The sequence below is a fragment of the Phacochoerus africanus genome, chromosome 16, assembly GCF_016906955.1.
Source record: "Phacochoerus africanus isolate WHEZ1 chromosome 16, ROS_Pafr_v1, whole genome shotgun sequence".
Classification (NCBI taxonomy): domain Eukaryota; kingdom Metazoa; phylum Chordata; class Mammalia; order Artiodactyla; family Suidae; genus Phacochoerus; species Phacochoerus africanus.
The window spans coordinates 54,372,316-54,394,905 of record NC_062559.1 but is presented as its reverse complement, the minus strand read 5'-3'; the positions used below and the strand labels follow the sequence as shown (position 1 = coordinate 54,394,905).

At 45.7% G+C, this 22,590-nt stretch overlaps 1 protein-coding gene across 2 annotated transcripts in view; it reads left to right on the top strand.

Moving 5' to 3' along the window:
- Nucleotides 1-2,760: 2,760 nt before the first annotated feature.
- Nucleotides 2,761-22,590, top strand: part of CDK13 (cyclin dependent kinase 13) — a 118,928-nt gene continuing 99,098 nt past the window's right edge. For both annotated transcript variants that reach the window (XM_047763461.1, XM_047763460.1), the window contains exon 1: nucleotides 2,761-3,974. In XM_047763461.1, the coding sequence (XP_047619417.1) occupies nucleotides 2,761-3,974 (1,214 nt within the window). The remainder of the gene's footprint in view (nucleotides 3,975-22,590) is intronic.

Here is a 22,590-nt window from a genome sequence, read left to right as displayed (position 1 = left end):
TGACTTGTAAATTAAAGGTTTTCTCATTTTGTGGAGTTTGAACCCTGTTAATTATTAGCATTTCAATGCACGTGGGCTGGTTATCTCTGGGAGCTCTAATGCTTCACTTCTTCCATTTCTCCCCATTCCCCTCACTCCCAAGATAGAATCTTTGCAGAAACACACTGGGGTGGCAGAAGCTCACTAAAAATATTTTAGTGCATGTTTTCTGTTTGCAACCTGGACTGCAAGCTATATATTTACTATGGAACGAGTTTTCTTTTCAAGTATGGAAGATGATATTCTTACGTGGAATTGGTCACAGATAGGAGGAATTCTAGACAAACCTCTTATTTTAGGCTTTCCTTGTTCTGTTATTCCAGGCCTTTCAAAGTAGGATGACAGGGCAGGTTGATAGAGTTTTGCTGTTGTTGTTGTAGTTGGAAAAATCCACTTCCTAACTGGTTTGGCTTTAGGACTTTCATTCAACAATACTGCTAAGGAGAAACTTTTTAAGGCATCCTGCCTCTTACTTTTCTATTCAGTTTCCCAATGCACTTAGCACATCCTCCTGACTGCATGGTAGCTTGCACCGAGTGGGCCACACGGAGCCTATCCTTGTGGGACCTGAACCGACTTCCAATATCCCTTTGCCTCCTCCTTTATCCTTCAGAAAACGCCCTTTGTATTCATTCTTTCAGTGAAGTCTGAGTTTAGCTTAGATCAGTCCAGACAGAGGTACAGACAGTATTAGTGGATATCAAGTCAATTACAATTAGTTATCTTAAGGCAGGAATGACGGATGGGTACTAAGTATTTCAGAAGCAAGAACCAACTGAGCAGACCTAACAAACTTGAAAAGGGTCATGCAGCACTGCTCAGCTTTCCTTCGCAACCATACTAAAAACTCAAAGGAGCCACTTGAGTTTCAACCTAATTGTTCCCAAAGCCCAGTCTGTAACTGAAAGGCATACCTGGTAATGCCAGCAATGAGACGTGAGGTCACCAAATGGTTATACTTTGCAGCCCCAAAGGTTTAGCTAAGGTGAAAGTGGGTGAAGTGCCAAGAGGGCATTTCTCACTTGAGGAAGACGTTTTGACTTCAAGGCCGCCGGTAATAATTCTGGGGTTTTCTGTACTCCCTTCTAACGTTGCATCATTCCTCGTGTTACTATAACTTTTTACACACTTGAGTGGTTATGAAAGCTCCAGACTGTGATTTCTGTGTTTTTAGGTTAAGACGGGGCCTGGAACTTGGGTGTACCGGATAGTTTACGCTAACGCCACCTCCGCCCTCTTTTACGGGGTGCTCTCTTTCCCTCTGGCAGCTGTTCCAACCCCCAGGCTTGGCTGAGGGTGGACGCTGTGGTGAATACCCAGCCCAGAAGGCCATTAAAGGCATTACTCCTCAGTCTCCAGATTCTTTCTCCAGCCGTGACCTTTCGACAGGCAGGCGGTGCGGCGCCTGCGGAGATCCGGGGCCGGCACGGCGCGCCGGACGCAAGCAACAGGCACGACCCGCGTGCCATCACTGCGAGACGCTCCAGCGACAGCAGTGGGCGGCGCATGCATCCTCTCCTTTCTTTAACCCTTCTTCACACAGAGTCCCACCCTCGCCGGAAGTGGAGCGCTCTCCAGTACGTCACTTCCGGTCAGAACACCCGTCGCTTGGCGGGAGCGAGCACGCCGGTGCGCGGCAACTTTGTTCCCGCCTCCTTTGCCCCTGACGCCACTCACCTTTGGTTTTCTCGGAGCGCGACGTGCGTGCGCGCCCCCGGCCTTGCGTCAGGGCCGAGAGGGGGGAAAGGCCGAAAGAGCGAGGCGAGAAGGAGGGGTTGTGGAGGTTAGGGCCCAACCAGCGAGTCCCATCACCCTCCCTCCTCCTGACGAGGAGCGGAGAGGGAAGGGGAGGAGCAAGCCGGGCCCGGCCGCGCACACCCGGAGCCTCCTCGTGGAGGGGGGGGGGGGAGCGGAGAAAAGGGGCAGCACCGCCACCTCTGCCGGCGGTGGCGAAGGAAGAAAGTCAGGGCCCAAACCCACCGCTCCAGACTCAGAAACGCCCCCCCGCCCCCTTCTCCCCGGAAACAGCCCCCCGCCCAGCCCCGCACACTCGCCGCCCCAACCGCGAGCCGCAGCCGGGTCGCCCCCGCCTCGCCCCGCCCCGCCGCCCGTCCCTGCGGGCCGCCGAGTGCGCGAGGCCCTAGGCCGGGAGTTGTTGTCAGGCCCAGGCCACTTCCGAGGCGCCCGCCGTGTGTCGCCGCCGCCACAGGAGGACGACGTCGACGCGGAGGAGGAGGGGGAGGCGGCGGAGGCGTGTTGTTGTCTCGCCCACTCCCTCCCCTGAACTCGCACCCAACGTCAGGGCGCGATGGAGTGAAGCGGCGACGAAGGTGGTACTTCCGCGTTGCGCTGCCCGAGCCGAGAGCGCGGCCGAGGCCGCTCCCCCACCCCCGGGGGCACTTGGAGGACTCCGGACTCCCCCGCGGGTCGGCGCCCGGCGCCTCCGGTGTTTTTGCTGCGGAGGGTAGGACGGCGAGCACGATCGGGAGCTCCTCCGCCCGGATTCCGGCTTCCCTCGGGCCCGGAGGCCGCTGCGTACCCCACCGTGACCTGGAGCCCGGGGACCGGAGTCCCGACCCGGATTATCGTGGCGCGTCTGCCGGCCCGCCCCGGTGCTCGGTGTCCCTCCGCCGCCGTTCCCGTTTCCGGCGGGGGAGATGGCCAGGATCTGACCCGCGAGGAGGCCGCACCCGCGCCGCGCTCTGCGGCGGGCCCTAGGCGATGCCGAGCAGCTCGGACACGGCGCTGGGGGGAGGCGGGGGCTTGAGCTGGGCGGAGAAGAAGTTGGAGGAACGCCGCAAGCGGAGGCGATTCCTGTCCCCTCAGCAGCCGCCGCTGCTGTTGCCGCTCCTGCAGCCGCAGCTCCTGCAACCGCCGCCGCCCCCGCCGCCTCTGCTCTTCCTGGCTGCTCCCGGCACGGCCGCCGCCGCAGCCGCCGCCGCCGCGGCCTCCTCCTCTTGCTTCAGCCCGGGCCCCCCTCTGGAGGTCAAGCGGCTGGCGAGAGGCAAGAGGCGCGCAGGAGGGCGGCAGAAGCGGCGCCGCGGGCCCCGCGCCGGGCAGGAGGCGGAGAAGCGTCGGGTCTTCTCGCTGCCCCAGCCGCAGCAGGACGGCGGTGGCGGTGCGAGTAGCGGCGGGGGTGTGACCCCGCTGGTGGAGTACGAGGATGTGAGCTCCCAGTCCGAGCAGGGGCTGCTGCTGGGGGGGGCCAGCGCGGCAACGGCGGCGACGGCTGCCGGGGGAACCGGGGGCAGCGGCGGGAGTCCGGCCTCCTCCTCCGGCACCCAGCGGCGCGGGGAGGGGTCGGAGCGCAGGCCCCGCCGGGACCGCCGCAGCAGCAGCGGTCGCAGCAAGGAGCGCCACCGCGAGCACCGGCGGCGGGACGGGCAGCGGGGCGGCGGCGAGGCCTCCAAGTCCCGCAGCCGCCACGGCCACGGCGGCGAGGAGCGGGCCGAGGCCGGCAAGAGCGGCAGCAGCAGCAGCAGCGGCGGCCGCCGGAAAAGCGCCTCGGCCACGTCCAGCAGCAGCAGCAGCCGCAAGGACCGAGACCTGAAGGCCCATCGCAGCCGGACTAAGTCGTCCAAGGAGCCGCCCTCGGCCTACAAGGAGCCGCCCAAGGCCTACCGCGAGGACAAGACCGAGCCCAAGGCCTACAGGCGGCGGCAGCGGTCCCTGAGCCCGCTGGGAGGCCGGGACGACAGCCCGGTGTCCCACAGGGCCTCGCAGAGCCTGCGAAGCCGCAAGTCCCCCAGCCCGGCCGGAGGTGGCAGCAGCCCCTACTCTCGGCGGCTGCCCCGCTCCCCGAGCCCCTACAGCCGCCGCCGCTCCCCCAGCTACAGCCGCCACAGCTCCTACGAGCGGGGCGGCGACGTGTCCCCCAGCCCCTACAGCAGCAGCAGCTGGCGCCGCTCCCGGAGCCCCTACAGCCCCGTGATCAGGTGAGTGCGGCGTCGCGGGTGGCGGGCTTGGGCTGGGCTGGCCGGGTCCCCAGAGGCCGCGGGAGAGGGGCGAGGCTCGGCCAAACGCCCGTCCGCCCGCGCGGCCAGAAAACCGCACCTCGGCCGGGGCTCTCGGTGGGGAGGGCCGTTTTCGCGCGCCCGGGACCCCTTGTCGGGGTTGGAGGGACAAAGCAACAGGTCCCGCAAAGTTTGCCGCTTTGCTCGGGCAGGGCAGGGTTGGGAGGGGGAGGTGAGCGTTTTCGGCTCGTCGCGGGAGTGCATCAGCGGGCTGCTCCGCGCTGCTCCTTGCTTTCCCAGCGCGGTGGCTTGGGGTAGAGCTGGAGGTGGCTTGACTTGTACTCTCGAAAGCTCTCTGAGGAGGTTTCGGTGCTGGAGACTCAAGACTGGGTGATTGCAGCGTGGGGACTAAATGTCCTACGGAGAGAGTCGGCATCCGGTGCTGATGTCAGCGTTCGATGCGGATTGCAAGTGTTTCCTATGATTAATACAGCGATGGGAAAAGCAGCCTTTCCGAATATGTGCAAAAGTTTATGTGGAAGCTTGTAGTTCTGAGTTCTGAAGAGAAGATACTCATGATTTTCGTGTCTGAAATAGTTTTTTGTAACCTGCTCTTTAAAAGTCGTGATTTAAAACAAACAAACAAACAAACAAACAAGAAGGCAAGGTGGTTTCTGTGTTCGTTTGTGATGACGCTCAGTTGCTAATAACCTGGTAAATGTAATCTAGTTGGTGTATCCCGTGTAGCGACCAAGTGAGCGGCTTGGAACTGGACATTTCTTACACTGTTATACTACTTACAGTAGTTAGTTACTACTTTAAATGACTATTCACACTTACTTTGAAGTTAACTAGACCTTTAAATAGCAGGATTTTTTTTTTCCAAATGTCGTTGAAAGGTATAATTTAATCTAGTGGAATTGGAGTAAATCTTTTATGTAGCTGTGATGCCTTGGTATATAATGCTTTCTCCAGAAAAAGTGTGTGCATTGGTGTATATTTATCTATTAGGGGCAATGAATTCAAAGGAACTTGTGAGTATTTTGCAGATCCTTATGTTCCGTGAGATGTATAGACCTTCTGGGTGTTATAATTTAGGGTATTGACCAAATGTTTTTTGTACCCGTTTTTGTCCTCTTGGTCTTAGTTTTCAGTAGTGCCAAGCAACTGCTGTGTATCTATCGCTAAGTACGAGTTCTGCCAAATCTCAGTACTGTCTGTGTACCTGTAAAATTAGGTCTCCTCGAAGCACCAGCCTGGTATGTTTGTAAAGATGCGATGCACGTAGAGATCTTTGTGTTTGTCTTTAACCCAAAACAGCTGTAGAAATCTTCATTCTTGCAGGGTTCAAGCAAACTTACAAGGCTAGTTGATGCCGTAATCAAAGAATATCGGTGTTAAAAAGTGATTTCACTAAATCCAGCTTCTGTGTCTTGCAGGAGTTTATATTTTAACTTAATGCCAAAAGATTTGCTTTTTTCTTTTGCAGTTGAATTTGTTTTTGGAAACTGATTAGGTTAAGTTTCAGCACTTTCGATAGCAATTTTAAGTGTACGATGAGATGTTAAGAATGGATTTTGTGTTTATCAGGCTTTTTAGTTGCTGGATGCTTTAGCATGGTCCTTTATTATCTAATAGTGCTGTGTGTTTTGTAGTTACTACGGAACAGTAGTGTGTTTGTTGAGGATTACTTGTATTTAGTAAATATTTATTGAGCATATATTATATGCCAGACACTCTTGCAGGGACTGGAATTACAGGAATGAATGAGGCTTGCGTTCCAGTGGACCATTTGTTACTGAATCTCTTCAGGGCGTTTATATTGACCACCAGTATTTCTGAGTGGTTGGATTCGGAGGAAGCTTCAGAATATTTTGGTCAACATTCTTGACAGCCGGCCTTTTGGTTGTGTGCCTGTATAAATCTAGAGGTGGGAAACTTTGAGACAGCCTATTCCATTAGACTTGGGACCTGTAGGTTCGCCCAGTGTCTTAGCAAAACCCTGGGAGACAGTTTCCTGAACTGTTACGGAGAATTACTTGGGTGTTTTTTTTGTTTGTTTGTTTTTGTAAATTCCAAAGATTAGATGAAAATCTGTGTTTTGTATAAAAATATTATAGATTATTACAGAAATGTAACATGGTGAACTTTTTGTTGAATGACTTGAATTGTTAGAATTCTTCATGTTGAAACAGAAATCTGCCTCCATGTTAACTTTTAGCAATTGCTTCAAGTTTAACTTTTTGGAACGGTACAGAACAAACCTGTATGCTACCTCTTTACCACGTAAAGACAATTGATGTGTCTTCTGAGTATTTTCCTCTCTGGGCCAAAAAACTCATTTTTCATACAGTTTTTAGATTTCACATTATATTATACCTAGTGTGTCAAACGCCCTGCTTAAACTATGGCGCCTAGAATTTATAGTTAAAGTAATTAATTGAAGAACTCAATTTTTAAGTATAGCAGATGTTTTACTACTGTTTTGGAGCAGTTAATTAAACTCTTGTCCAGCCTAATGTAAAAAGTTGTATTTAAGTAATTGCAGTAGGTGGCCCCATGTTGTTTATGAATAGATTGTAGGGTTGTGAGCTCGGTGAAGGCAATGGGCCTGTGTTGCTTACCCTTGTATTCGTTCTAGTGCTCAGCATAGTATCTGGTACAAGTACTTAATTATTGAATGGCTAAAGGAATACACACTGAGCGTATGAAATAGCGTAGGCCTGGATATATAAGTATTTAATAGGGACCGTATTTAATAGAGACCATGTGTTTTGCTGTAGGGAATAGCAGCATGATCTTTTTTTTTTTTTGGTCTTTTTAGGGTCACACCTGAGAGATATGGAAGTTCCCAGGCTAGGGGTCAGATTGGAACTGTAGCTACTGGCCTATATCACAGCCACAGCAACACCAGATCCAAGCTGCAGGATCCTTAAGCCACTGAGTGAGGCCAGGGATCAAACCCAAGTCATTGTGGACACTAGTCGGGTTTGTTACCACTGAGCTACAATGGGAACTCTGCAGAATGACCTTTTTCCAGCCCACATGGAGCTTATATGTTAATGAATTGTCAGTACAGATATTTATAAGGGAATGCATACACATTCCAAATTGTACTGAAACTGGAATGAAGGTTTTTTTCTGTTAGTTCCTAGAGTAAATCCTCTCTGTTCTATTGATTTCTACTTCACAACCTGCCCTTTGCCTTCATCTGATTCGCTAGCCCTCTGCTGCTCACGTCAAGTCCTTTCTTAGCTTTACCTTTTCCCTGCGTAATAACCTGGTTACTGTATTTTCTTTACTACTTGACTGTTGGCCTTATAACAAGTGTGCGTTTGGACTGAAGAGAGGGGCTGTTCGGAATGAGAGGGAGTGATACTGACATTTGGTTTTACTGAGTTCCAGGCATTGATAAGTTCTGAACATACTTTGACCCCCAAAACTCATGTTATGGTTAGAACATTCTTATTGATAGATTGGAAAATGTAAACTAAAAAGTTAAGTGATTTGTTCCGATGTCAGCTTGGAGTTAAACCTGGGGTTGATTAAGAAGCACTAGCTCTTGATATTGTGCTGTAGTAAATCTCACATGAGGTTCAAGGGAGCGGGCCACCTCACTGAATGATCTGTTTTGATAAAATTCACCTTCTCTTTGTGTATTTATACAGTAATTTCTGTTTCCTGGACATCTGTGCAGCATTTTGAAGATTTCTTTAAAACTCTAGGATTTCCCATTGTGGCTCGGTGGTAACGAACTCATGTACTAGTATACATGAGGACTCGGGTTCGATCCCTGGCCTCGATCAGATCAGTGGGTTTAGGATCCAGTGTTGTCTTGAGTTTCAGTGTCGATGGAAGATACAGCCTGGATCCCACTTTCCTGTGGCTGCAGTGTAGGCTGGCAGCTGCAGCTCCAGTTTGACGCCTAGCCTGGGAACTTTCGTATGTCCCCATGCAGCCCTGAAAACCAAAAAACCCCCCAAAACCAAAAAACACCCCTAATTCTTCTAAAGATTTTTTTTCGGCTCGTTTTTTTCTTTTAGTTTGTAAGTTTCATGAATAGGAGCCTAAAAACATCTCTTGAAGACACTAATTACACTCAGGTATTGACCGTTGTTTTGCCTCGGGATGTCGTGGTCTGCCTCTGAGCGAGTTCTGTTCCCTTAAGAAGCAGCAGAAGCCTCTGCTGTGGACTAACATTGAGACCTTGCGAACCTAAAGATGGGCACACCTTCGATGGAAATTTAAATGACTTCATTAGTGTTCACTTGCATATGATATGGGATACTTTTGTCATGGATTATTATTTTTTTTTGTCTTTTTTGCTATTTCTTGGGCCACTCCCGTGGCATATGGAAGTTCCCAGGCTAGGGGTCGAATCGGAGCCTACGCCAGAGCCACAGCAACGCGGGATCCGAGCCACGTCTGCAACCTACACCACAGCTCACGGCAACGCCGGATCCTTAACCCACTGAGCGAGGCTAGGGACCGAACCCGCAACCTCATGGTTCCCAGTCGGATTCGTTAACCACTGCGCCATGACAGGAACTCCTGTCATGGATTATTTAGTATTTTGTCCTGAGAACTGTGTTCAGAAATCTATGAAACGAAGACATTCCAGAATTTTTAAAGTTATCACAAAATACTGCGGTTTGATCTGTTCTTACTAAAATAAGTCATGAATATCCTTAGATAAATCGAATTCTTAAAATGCTTTTAGGGAGTTCCCGTCCTGGCACAGTGGTTAACGAATCCCGACTAGGAACCATGAGGTTGCAGGTTCGATCCCTGGCCTTGCTCAGTGGGTTAAGGATCTGGTGTTGCCGTGAGCTGTGGTGTAGGTCGTAGACACGCCTCGGATCCTGCATTGCCGTGAGCTGTGGCGTAGGCCGGCGGCTACAGCCCCGGTTAGACCCCCAGCCTGGGAACTTCCATATGCTGCGGGTGCGGCCCTAGAAAAAGGAAAAAAGACACCCCCCCCCAAAAAAAATGCTTTTAAAAAGTTAAAAAAAAAAAATAGGATAGTAGAATAAATGCAGAAACACTCCGAAGGCATGGCAGACTGTCTGAAGTCTTCAAACGTGTAATCATCCCTTCATTTCCAAGATGGCCTTGTGTTTTGTTCTTTCCTGACCAAAACTTGCCTGCCATATATTCCTTCCCTATCCCATTTTGGTTCTAGCCCTAACGTTTATCCTCCTTCCATTTCCAGCACTAGTTCAGGTCCTCATTTGTAGTCAGACTTCCTGTTACTCTTTTCTTCTCTGTTCATCCATTCTTTTCTTCCCAGTTCATTCTTTATCAGAAGAATTTTCTGAAAATTTTGGCTAGATTATGTCACATACATTGTATAGAATTAAGCCCAAACTTTCTAAGGCATTATCAGGTAATGCCTTTTATGATCTGGCCCCATTCTATCAGAATTCTATTTTTAGAGGCACTTACATTTCTCTACATTTTTACTTTTGCTGTTCTCTTAGCTTGAAAGGCCTTTTTTTCTCTTCCTTGCCTCCAGCTTTGCATTCAAAACCTAGGTTATATTCCACCCTCTTGAGACCTTTCTCCATTCATGTAGAAAAAGTTAATTCGTTTTCTTATATTCCTACAGGACTTTGCTATAGAGCTTTTAAAAATTCTGTTTAATATTCGAATTGTTTGGCTGACCACATTTCTGTTTTTCTTACTAGATTGTAAGCTCCTAGAGGACAGATTCCAAAGTGTATTTATTAGTGGTTGAATTAATTTAAGTATTTTTCTCCTCAGATTAATGCAGACCAACTTTTGCACAGATGCCAGATGTGTCTTTAAACTTACTTGGTATTTTGGTTCACATATACTCTAGGTTGGGGGAAGTAATTGTTTTAATTTATAAGGAGAGAATTTAAGAACCTCCCCCTTCTAGCGTCTCCTTTACTGGAATGAGTCAAGGATGCTGGGAGTCACTTCCAGTGTGAATAGAATAAATTGAGGCTTAGTGTTTATATTTGTACTCTGTTGTATGATCAAGATGCATGATCTGTTTTTCTTGGTGAAAATTTTCTGAGCAGACTGTGTCAAGCTTTTATTTCCTAACTGAAAAATTATAGTTATTTCTGAAAAGCCAGTTGAAAACTAATGTTGCTTAATGTTCATATTTTAGGTTTTTAAAATTTTTTATTCTATATTTTCAATGATTATCACTGAAGTTTTTGTTGTTATTTTTGGTTTTGGTTGGCTTCGTTTCATGTGTAGATATTTATAAACTTTAAAGTGGGTGTTGGAAGCAAAAGTGTCAAAAGCTAGAGTCAGATGTCACTTATTTGCATGATTCTTGTTCCTTGAATTTCTGCACCTGTAAATTGTGGGAGAATCTAGTGTTCTTAAGCTATTTGGAAAATAAAATGTACATTAGAGTATAAGTCTAGGTTAAAAACTGGAATTTACATAAAATGGAAATGAAACAGGTAGTGAGAGGAACTGAAAATTGAAAGCAGTTAATGGGTTGCATGCCTCCCCTCTTTTCTGTTTCTGCATTTTCACTTTGCATAGGGATACTTTCACTGAGGTGTTTTATTGACACTTCAGTCTTAATTTCTCCAACATTAAATTATTTCACCTCTCTTGGGGTCATTTCTTTTTCTGATACTGCTCTTCGCTCTTTTTCACATATTTACAAAGATAAGAGGCTCATGGTAGAAATTTTGTCAGTACAGAAAAGGGTAAGAGATGAAAATTCCCCCTGAATGCAACTACCTGAGATGATTATCCCATGATGTGTGGGTGAACATTGTTCTAGACCGCTGTGCATGTATATGCATAAAAGCATGAGAGTTTACATAAATGGGAACATACTACGATGCTATTTTGTGCACTGTGCTCCACAGCATATTCTCTACATTGGCTTCTAGTATTCTGTTGTGTGGATGCACCATAACTTATTTTGCCAAGTGCTTTTTGCTAGATTCTTAATTTTTTTAGTTGTTGTTTCTTGCTGTGTGTATGCATCTATTGCAGAATTTTTTGTGTGCATTTATCCACTATCTCCTCTAGATTGAACTTCCTAGGGATAAAACTTTTGGGGTCAGAAATGGTATGGTATGCATGGTTATAATTTTGATAACCATCGCAGTGCCCTTCAGAACACTTTAGAACCAACCTGTATTTCCCAACAGTGTGAGTGCCTATTTCTTTAGTCCCACTTTGTCACTTGAAATTGTCAAATATTGTTATTATTTTCATTTGCATTTCTTTAATATTTAATAAGCCTGCCTTATTTTTGTTCATATTGGATGTTCTAATTTCTTGATTCATTACTTTGTTGTTTTTCTAATTTATAAGCGCTCTGTGTGTTAGAGATAATTAACTTTCTTGTTGTATTAGTATTTTTGTGAGTCTTTTGATTTTGTTTATGTAATGTTTTGTTGTAAGAAGTGTTTTTTTTTTTTTTTTTGTCTTTTCCAGGGCCACTTCCTGTGGCATATGGAGGTTCCCAGGCTAGGGGTCTAATCAGAGCTGTAGCCACCAGCCTACGCCAGAACCACAGCAATGTGGGGATCCGAGCTGCGTCTGCGACCTACACCACAGCTCACGGCAACGCCGGATCCTTAACCCACTGAGCAAGGCCAGGGATCGAACCCGCAACCTCATGGTTCCTAGTGGGATTCGTTAACCACCGCGCCACGACGGGAACTCTGAGAAGTTTTTGATTAGTGTGTGTGCACATGTGTTTTAAGTGGCAGTAATTTCTCCCAAGCATCCAGTGCCAAAACCTTGGTGATACTTAGCTCTTCTCCCTCCCCAGTTCTAATTTCTAATCGCTTCTTTAATATAGTCTTTAGTCTACACTTACTTAGTTTGAAATTGCCTAGCTTATGTCCCTTTTGTTGATTCTGCTTGCTTTTGGGCTTTTCCTCTTCGAGCCTGTCCTGTTTTCTGCATTCAAATTAATCTTAAGAGACCACTTTGAGTCTGTCAGTTTTCTGTAAAACATGTTTACAAATTCTTGAACTGGGCATTTAAGATTCTCCATCCTAGACTGACCCCAAATACCCTTATTTTTTACTGTGTATTCTGATAACAATAAAAACTAGGCTCCTTACTGTTTTAAAAACATGTAATTATAAGCCCCTTGTGTCTTAGTTGATGCCATACCCTCAGTTGGCCAATCCTGCTTGTCCATTCTTCCACTGTAGTTCAGGTGTCATCTTATCTATGAAGCCTTCATTAATCTCATCCCCAAGTCATTTCTCTTAATGCTCTTTGCCCCAAGATCACTTTTATGAATAGTTATTACATCTAAGCCTGCAACAATTAAAGAGTTTTTTTTAATCAATGAATTTTATTACATCTGTAGTTGTACAATGATCATCACAACCCAATTTTATAGGATTTCCACCCCAAACCCCCAGCCCATCCCCCCACCCCCCAGCCTGTCTCATTTGGAAACCATAAGTTTTTCAAAGTCTGTGAGTCAGTATCTGTTCTGCCAAGCAGTTTGTTGTGTCCTTTTTTCAGATTCCACATGTAAGTGATAGCATTTGATGTTGGTGTCTCATTGTATGGCTGCCTTCACTTAGCATGATAATTTCTAGGTCCATCCATGTTGCTAAAAATGCTGGTATTTCATTCCTTTTAATGGCTGAGTAATATTCCATTGTGTACATGTACCACCTCTTCTTTATCCACTCCTCTGTCGATGGGCATTTAGGTTGTTTCCATGTCTTGGCTATTGTATATGGTACTGCAGTGAATATTGGAGTACATGTGTCTTTGCAAGTCATGGTTTTCTCTGGATAGATGGCCAGGAGTGGGATTGCTGGATCAAATGGGAGTTCTATGTTTAGTTTTCTGAGGCATCTCCATACTGTTTTCCACAGTGGTTGCACCAATTTACGGTCCCACCCACAGTATAATAGGGTTCCCTTTTCTCCACACCCTCTCCAGCACTTATTGTTTGTAGACTTTTTTTTTTTTTTTTTGTCTTTTTGCTATTTCTTTGGGCTGCTCCCGCGGCATATGGAGGTTCCCAGGCTAGGGGTCGAATCGGAGCTGTGGCCACTGGCCTACGCCAGGGCCACAGCAACACGGGATCCGAGCCGCGTCTGCAACCTACACCACAGCTCACGGCAACGCCGGATCCTCAACCCACTGAGCAAGGGCAGGGATCGAACCCTCAACCTTATGGTTCCTAGTTGGATTCGTTAACCACTGCGCCACGACGGGAACTCCGTTTGTAGACTTTCTGATGAAGGCCATTCTGGCTGGTGTGAGGTGGTACCTCAGCATGGTTTTGATTTGCATTTCTCTGATGATGAGTGATGTTGAACATCTTTTCATGTGTTTTTTGGCCATCCGTGTGTCTTCTTTGGAGAATTGTCTGTTAAGATCTTCTGCCCATTTTTTGATTGGGTTGTTTTTTTGGTATTGAGCTGCAGAAGGTGTTTATAAATCTTGGAGATTAATCCTTTGTCAGTTGATGAGCGTTGTTTTTTTATCCTCTTCTAGGTATTGGACATGTTTCATTTGCTCATTAAAAAAAATCAGTTTTATTGAAGTATGATTTTATATATAGTATAATTCACCAATTTTAAGTGTACAATTAAATAGATTTTGACAAGTAGATATATTCGTGTAACCATCATCACCATCATGATAACTGGAACATTCCTATTGCCCCCAAAATTTCCTCTGCCCCTTTGTCCCCTAGTCATACCTGTGGTCCTTGGCAACCACTAATTTACTTTCTGTCATATTAGTTGTACCTTTCTTGGTGTCAAAAATGGAATTACATAGTATGTAATCCTTGATGTCTAGCTTTCACTCAGCCTACTTTTGAGATTCGTTGATTTTCATGCATGTTCAAGTGGTTTGTTCTTTTCTATTGCTGAGTAATATTCACTCATGGATATACCATGATTTGCTTATCCCACTACCCAATTGATAAGCAATGAAGTGCTTCCAGTTTGTACAGTTATGAACAAAGGTTCTGAGGACATATGAACATAGGTCTTTTGTTTTTATTACTTAAACAGACTGGGAGTGGGACTCTGTTATATGGTTAAGTGACTTTATGAGAAAAATGCCAGCCTATTTTCCAAAATGGCTGTACGTTTTGCGTTCTAGTCAGCAGTATGTGAGTATTCTAGCTACTTCACATTCTCACTGAGACTTCAGTTTTTGTCATTCTTTGATTTTAGCCTTTCTAGTAGATATATATTGGCATATTGTGGTTTTATTTGCAGTTGCCTAATGACTAATCATGTTGAGCATCTTTCTGTGTGCTTGTTTGCTCTTCATATCTTTTGTGAAGGGTCTTAAAATGTTTAGTCCATATACTTTATGAATTGGGCTGTTTGTCTTAATTGAGTTGTTTAAGTTCTGTACATATTCTGGATGCAAACTCTATTAGATACATGTTTTACAAATGTTTTTCTCAATCTGGCTCATCTTTCCTTAACAGTAATTTCAAAGAGCAAATTTTATATTTTGACGAAATCCCATTTGGCAAATTTTTCTTTTATGATTTGCGTTCTTCCACCCTGCCTCCAGCCCTCCAAACTTTGGCTAACTCACGATAACAGACTTACTCCTTGTTTTGTTTTTTTTTTACTTAATTTTTTTAGAAATTGAAGTATAGTCGATTTGCAGTGTTGTTAGTTTCTGGTGTATAGCAAAGGGATTCAGTTACACACACACACACACACACACACACACACACGTATTTCATATTCCCTTTTTTTTTTTTTTGGTTTTTTAGGGTATCACTTTCGGCACATGGAGGTTCCCAGGCTAGGGGTCGAATCAGAGCTGTAGCTGCTGGCCTACACCGCAGCCACAGCAATGCAGGATCTGAGCCCCCTCTGCGACCTGCACCACAGTTCACAGCAATGCCAGATCTTTAACCCACTGAGCAAGGCCAGGGATCGAACCTGCGTCCTCATGGATGCTAGTCAGATTCGTTTCCGCTGAGCCACAATGGGAACGCCCATATTCTTTTTCACTATAGGTTATTATAGGACATTGAGTACAGTTCCCTGTGCTATATATCCTTGGTTTGGTAATATATATCTTTAATTTATCACAGTTTACCTTCATATGTAACATTTTCATCTCATTTTTTGTACTGTTCTTGTCATGTTTTATTTTTACATATGTATAAATTACATATGTTATACATAGACATGAAATTTAACAAATGAGAAAAGTCACATACCTATTTTTATATATACTTTTTCAAACATCTCATTCCTTTGTGTAGACCTAAATTTTGATGTAATATTTTTCTCTAGCCAAAGGAATGCCTTTGGACTTTCTTCTTTTTCTTTTCTTTTCTTTTTTCTTTTTTTCTTTTTTTTTGGTCTTTTTAGGGCTGCACCTGTGGCATATGGAGGTTCCCAGGCTAGGGGTCGAATTGGAGCTGTAGCTGCCAGCCTAAATCACAGCCATAGCAACTTGGGAACTGAGCTGTGTCTTCGGCCTTACACCACAGCCACAGCAACGCTCGATCCTTAACCCACTGAGTGAGGCCAGGGACCAAACCCACATCCCCATGAAGACTAGTCACGTTTGTTACCACTGAGCCACAACGGGAACTCCTGAACTTTTCTTTTAATGCAGGTCTGCGTTTTGTTTGTCTAAAAAAGCCTCATTGTGAATGATATTTTTTCTAGGTATGGAATTCTGTATATGCCTCTCCCCCCCCCACCGGGTGCTTTGACTTAGCCCACTTTTGGCTTGCATGGTTTGATGAGATTTTCCGTAATAGTTTGTTTTTGTTTCAGCCGCTAGATTTTAAGTTCCATGAAGTTCTTTTTTTTTTGTCTTTTTAGGGCCGCACCCAGGCATGTGGAGGTTCCCAGGCTAGGGGTCGAATTGGAGCTGTAGCCGCCGGCCTACACCACAGCCACAGCAACACCAGATCCGAGCCGAGTCCTACACCACAGCTCACCGCAGCACCGGATCCTTAACCCACTGAGCGAGGCCAGGGACCAAACCCACATCCTCACGAAGCTAGTCAGGTCTGTTTCCACTGAGCCAGGATGGGAACTCCCCATGAAGTTCTTTTTTTTTTTTTTTTGGTCTTTTTTGCTATTTCTTTGGGCCGCTCCCGCAGCATATGGAGGTTCCCAGGCTAGGGGTCAAATCGGAGCTGTAGCCACTGGCCTACGCCAGAGCCACAGCAACGCGGGATCCGAGCCACGTCTGCAACCTACACCACAGCTCACGGCAACGCCGGATCCTCACCCAATGAGCAAGGGCAGGGACCAAACCCGCAACCTCATGGTTCCTAGTTGGATTCGTTAACCACTGCGCCACGACGGGAACTCCCCATGAAGTTCTTTTTGATCTTAGTGTCTCTTAAGCATCACGGCAACGCCAGATCCTTAACCCACTGAGCAGGGCAGGGGATCCAACCTGCATCCTCAGGGATATCAGTCAGGTTCGTTAACCACTGAGCCACGACAGGAACTCCTGTGTGACTGTTCTTAACCTACACTCTCCTGATACTCAAAACGAATGAAATGCTTGAAAACAGTACAGAGGCCTAGCAAGATATGAAAGCAAACCTTTGTTCCTTTTCAGCCCCACTCCCTTCCAAATACCTAACCACGTATGTGTGCTGAGTGGTGTGTATCCTTTTTCTGTGTGTATACTTACATACAAACATATGTACCTGTAAATATTGTCATTATGGCTATAAATGTTTTTTACATTTTTTTGTTGTTGTTTAACAGTATGATTTGAAGATCTTTCTAAATGGCTACATAGAATTCCACAGTGAAATTTATCAGGCTTTATTTAAACATCAATTGTTGTGCACTAAGCTATATTTTTTTCTTTTCTTTTTTTTTTGTTTTTTTTGTCTTTTGTAGGGCTGCACCTGTGGCATATGGAGGTTCCCAGCTAGGGGTCTACTCGGAGCTACCGCTGCAGGCCTACGCCAGAGTCACAGCAACACCAGATCCGAGCCACGTCTGCAGCCTACACCACAGCTCATGGCAACATGGATCCTTAACCCGCTGAGCGAGGCCAGGGATTGAACCCACAACCTCATTGTTCCTAGTCAGATTCATTTCCGCTATGCCACGAATGGGAGCTCCCTCTTTCATTTTTTTGATGTTATAAACAAGCATCCAAAGGATATCTTTAAAGGGCTGTCTGTGTAATTTTTGACACATTTGGAAATGTTTTTGTAGGATATGTTCTTATGGGTGAAATTGCAGATCAGAACCATTTGATAGATACTACTGACTTGCCTTTTTAAAAAAGGCTTTTAAGTTATAGCAACTTTATATTTCCTCTGATAATTTGAGTGTCCTCTGCATTCTTGTGAATATTTGATAGTTTCAGAATTTCTTCTACTTTGGCCATTCTGATTGATGTTCATTTATTACCAACATTTTATTTATTTATTGTCTTTTTGCCATTTTCTTGGGCTGCTCCCGCAGCATATGAAGGTTCCCAGGCTAGGGATCAAATCGGAGCTGTAGCCGCCAGCCTACACCAGAGCCACAGCAATGCAGGATCCAAGCCGAGTCCTACACCACAGCTCACCGCAGCACCGGATCCTTAACCCACTGAGCAAGGCCAGGGATCGAACCCGAAACCTCATGGTTCCTAGTCGGATTCGTTAACCACTGAGCCACGACGGGAACTCCGACTACCAACATTTTATATTGCCTTTTCTGGTTCCCAGAGAGAAGAGAGCATTTAAATTTCTTAAATGGCCATTTGTATTTCTTAGGTGACTGAATCATCTCCTTTCCTTCCTCCCTTCCTTCCTGCTTTCCTTTCTCTCTTCTTCTTTTTAAATTAGTTTGCTGTGCCTGTGACATGTGGAAGTTCCCCGGCCAGAACCTGGAAGATGAATAGGATTTCAGTAGAAGACCAAGGGAAGAGGATAATCTCAGTCGGTCAGTCTGTGGGTAAAGGCTTGGAGGTATTAGGCCATTCAGAACTTGATAAGGAAAGATAGGTCGAGACCAGACAGATCGGGTAGCACCTTGATATGAAGTTAAGGGAGGGGAATTCTCTGCTGTAGGAATACTATCAGCAGTGTACTCGATTCTGCAAGTACTTCCTGAGCATCTGCCATTGCCAGGTCTGCCTAGTCAGCGCTATGGAAATTCAGTTATCTCAGTTGAGTTGGAGAAGACAGATGATTATGTTATTTTATTTTTTAGGGCTGCAGGTGCGCCGAATGGAAGTTCCCAGGCTAGGGGTTGAATCAGAGCTACGGCTGCCGGCCTACACCACAGCCACAATTGTGCTGCGTCTGCAACCCACACCGCAGCTTGCGGCAATGCTGGATCCTTAACCCACTGAGCTGGGCCAGGGATGGAACCTGCATCCTCACGGTACCAGTCAGGTTCGTTTACTCTGAGCCACGATGGGAACCCCTTAATTATTATTTTAATGAGAAATGAATAAAGTGTTGTAGGACCATGGTTTAAGGAACATCCCCAACTACCTGGCGTAATAAAGTAAGGCTTTAAAGAGGTGTGGTAGAAATTGTGCTTTGATATGAAGTATCCCTTTGCTTAGCAGATAAAGTAGGTAAAAAGGAGCATGAGAGAAGCAGTCTAGGCAGAACACCTTCTGTGTTTTGAGATGGCTAGATAAGGTCTTTGTGAGCAGGGCAAGGCTGTGAAGAGCTTTGGTAGAGGGTAACTGAAAGATTTGGGAGGCAGTATGAAGAGTACATTGGAAGAGTAGAGACTCGAGGTGGCCAGACTGGTAAGGAGACTCTTAGGCTTGGTCAGGGACCTAAAGTGAGATAGTAGCTAAGGACATAAGGAGCCTGGAAAACTGGAGAGAGGCTTAAGATGCGGAATTGGCAGGATATGAGGAAATCAGTTGGATATGAGGAAAGGGACCAAGTGGAATATAGATTGACCTCTGGATTTCTGCTATTTTAGTGGATTCTGTTGCCTGAAGATAGGGTGTGTTGTATTCAAGGAGAAAGGAGTGAGTTTGTAGAGAAAGAGGAAGTGTATGTAGGATGGTTGGAAGGGGGAAGGATGACTTGGGGGTAATCAATGCTTAGGTGATGATTTAAGCCAGAGGTAGGTATAAATTAAGTAATTGCGGGAGAATGAGTATAGTGCAGAGGAGGCACCTTAAAGAGCACTGAGAAGCGGCCAAAGAAGTAAAAAAATAATCAGGAAAAAAAGTGGTGGAAATGATTATAAAGTGTTTTTAAGGGTGTAGGTAACATTGTCCTCATAGACACTGCTGTTTTCCGTGATGCTTTGATGGGTCATTGGCCACCTCCATGATTTCAGTGAGGGTATATGAACCAGATTATAGTAGTTTGAGGGGGATGAAAATTTGGCTGTAATTGGAAGGAAAGATAAAGGTACAGTATCGAGGTCCTATTATTTGCTTGTTTTGTTCTGTCTGCTTTTAAAGACCTTAGAGTCCTGAGTTAGTTATTTCTCAAGGGGAAAAGTGAATGGACAGCAAAGGGTTGAAATTGCCGGTGATGCGGTGATGGAGCAGCCGTAAAGAGCTAGCATCGTCTTAAACTCTCGTGGGGTCCTGTTACAGTGCAGATGTTGAATCACAGGGTTTGGGGTGGGGCCTGAGCGACAGCTTATCTGGTAAGCTCCTCGAAGAGGCTGTTGCTTCTGCTTTCTGGACCACTCTTTTTGAGGTAGGGATCTAGAAACTATGGGATTGATAGCATTATAGGGGACTTGGTCTTGAGTAGGAAGGGGAACACTTCTGCTCGTCAGATCAGGTGGAATATAAGGTGGATAGAGTTGCAGGCAGGAAACATGCCTGGTAACCTTTGCTTTTTCCTGTGAAATAGAGGTAAAGTAAGAAAAGACTTTGGGAACAGTGTGAACTTGAAGAAAGATGTGGAAGTTTAGAATAGTTACTAAAAAGAGAAAGAAAATGTGTAAATTTTGAGACAGTTAGTTTGGTTCTGGTGTCTAGAAATAATTGGAGCAAGGAGAGACTAGATATGAAGAGGCAAGTTGTCTGTCTGTCTGTCTTTTTTTTTTTTTTTTTTTTAAACCTGCAGCATTTGGAAGTTCCTGGGCCAGGGATTGAATCTGAGCCACAGCTGTGACCTATGCTGCAGCAACACTGGATCCTTTAACCCACTGTGCCTGGCTGGGGATTGAACCTGCCCCTCCGCAGTGACTTGAGCCACTGCAGTCAGATTCTTAACTCACTGTGCCACAGCAGAAGCTCCGAGATCAGTTATTTTTAAGATGATAAGGTAACCTGGAGGAGAGGTATTGAGGTCTGAACTAGGACAGTGGCCTTGAGAAAAAAAGAGGAAGATGTGAATAATGGCCTCCTCAAAGATGTCCTTATGGACCTAGGGTGCGTTGCTTTCTGTGGCAGGAGGGACTGTGTGGATTAAAATAGGGACTTGGAGGAGTTCCCATGGTGGTGCAGCAGAAAGGAATCCAACTCGTAACCATGACGTTGCAGGTTCGATCCCTGGCCTCGCTCAGTGGGTTAAGGACCCTGGCCCTGCTCAGTAGGTTGAGGACCCCGTGTTGCTGTGAGCTGCATGTAGGATGCAGACGTGGTTCAGATCCTATGTTGCTGGGGCTGTGGTGTAGGCTGGCAGCTGTAGCTCCAATTGGACCCCTAGCCTGGGAACCTCCATATGCCATGGGTGCGGCCCTAAAAAGCAAAAACATAAAAAATAAAAAAAAAACAAAATGGGGATCTTGAGATGTGGAGATAATCCTGGATTGTAGGTCTTATGTAAATACAAGGATCTTTATCAAAGGACAAAGCTCTGGTGACATGTTGATTTTAGCCCATCAAGACTGATAGTGGACTTGTGGCCTCTGGAACTATAATATCGTGCGTTCCTGTTGTTTAAGCCACTAAAATCTGTGGGTAATGTGTTACAGTAGCATTAGGAAACGTGCAGGAAAATACGGATGTAAGGGAATGTGGGGTTAGAATTAAAAAAATAAGACAGTGAATGGCATGTAGTATGGGCAGCAGAAAACTGGGAAGATGTCTAATCTGCATAAATGGGTGGAGGAGAGTGATGAAACTGAGAAAGAGAGAATGGCAAGGAACAATGGTAGAAGAGGGTATTCATTTTGCATTTAAGTATGGCTTAGACATGGATTGGTTTTGAAACAAAGAAATTTAAGAGGCTGCCATAGTACTATTACAGTTAATAGAGCTGTTATGACACTAATCCATGACAGATTTTATAGTAATATGTAGAATTTGAGAGAGTTACAAGAGGAATGATTGAGAAAGACCCGTGTTTGAAAAGTAATACCAGGAGTTCCCGTCGTGGCTCAGTGAAAACAAATCTGACTAGTATCTGTGAGGATGCACGTTCAATCCCTGGCCTCTCTGAGTGGATTAAGGATCCGGTGTTGCTGTGAGCTGTGGTTGTGGTTCGAAGACATGGCTTGGATGCTGCATTGCTGTGGCTGTGATGTAGGCTGGCGGCTGTAGCTCTAATTCAACCCCTAGCCTGGGAACCTCCGTGCGTCAAGGGTGCAGCCCTAAAAAGCCAAAAAAGAAAGAAAAGTAATACCACATTATGTTCATATTGTGCTTTTTTTTTTACTTTGGGAAACATTTCCCCCCAGTTTATTGAGATATAATTGACAAATAAAATTGTATTATATTTAAAGTGTCAACAGTGGTGATTTGATATATGTATGCATTGCAAAAGGATTCCCACAGTCAAGTTAATACATTCAATTCACATATTTACCTTTTATTTTCTTTTGCTGAGGAAACTTAAGTTCGACTTTCTTAGCAAGTTAATTTTAATTATACAACACTGTATTATCAACTACAGTCACCATGTGATACACTAGATTCTCAGAGCTTATAATCTTATAACTGAAATTTGTACCCTTTTGCAAACCTCTTCCCATTTCCCCCACTCTCTAGCCCCTGGCAGTCAGCTCTTTTCTTGTAATGAGTTTGACTTTTTTTTTGTTCGTTTGTTTTTTTTAGGGCCATGCTTACGGCATATGGAAGTTCCCAGGCTAGGGGTCTAATCGGAGCTGCAGCTGGCGGCCCACGCCTCCTCAGCCACAGCCACACCAGATCCTAGCTGCGTCCTCGGCCAATGCCAACGCCAGATTTTTTTTTTTTTTTTTTTTTGTCTTTTGCTATTTCTTGGGCTGCTGCTGCGGCATATGGAGGTTCCCAGGCTAGGGGTCCAATCAGAGCTGTAGCTGCCAGCCTATGCCAGAGCCACAGCAATGCAGGATCCTAGCTGCATCTGCAACCTACACCACAGCTCACGCTGGACCCTTAACCCACTGAGCAAGGGCAGGGACCGAACCCGCAACCTCATGGTTCCTAGTGGGATTCGTTAACGCCACGATGGGAACTCACCAACGCCAGATTTTTAACCCACTGAGCAAAGCCAGGGGTCGAACCTGCATCCTCATGGATTCTAGTCGGATTCATTTCCAGTGCACCACGACGGGAACTCCCTGTATAGATATCTTGAGTAGTGATTTAAATTCCTCTGGATATATACCCCAAAGTGGGAGTGCTGGTAGTTTTTTTGTTTGTTTTGTTTTTTTGGTCTTTCTGTCTTTTCTAGGGCCGCACTGAGGCATATGGAGGTTCCCAGGCTAGGGGTCTAATCGGAGCTGTA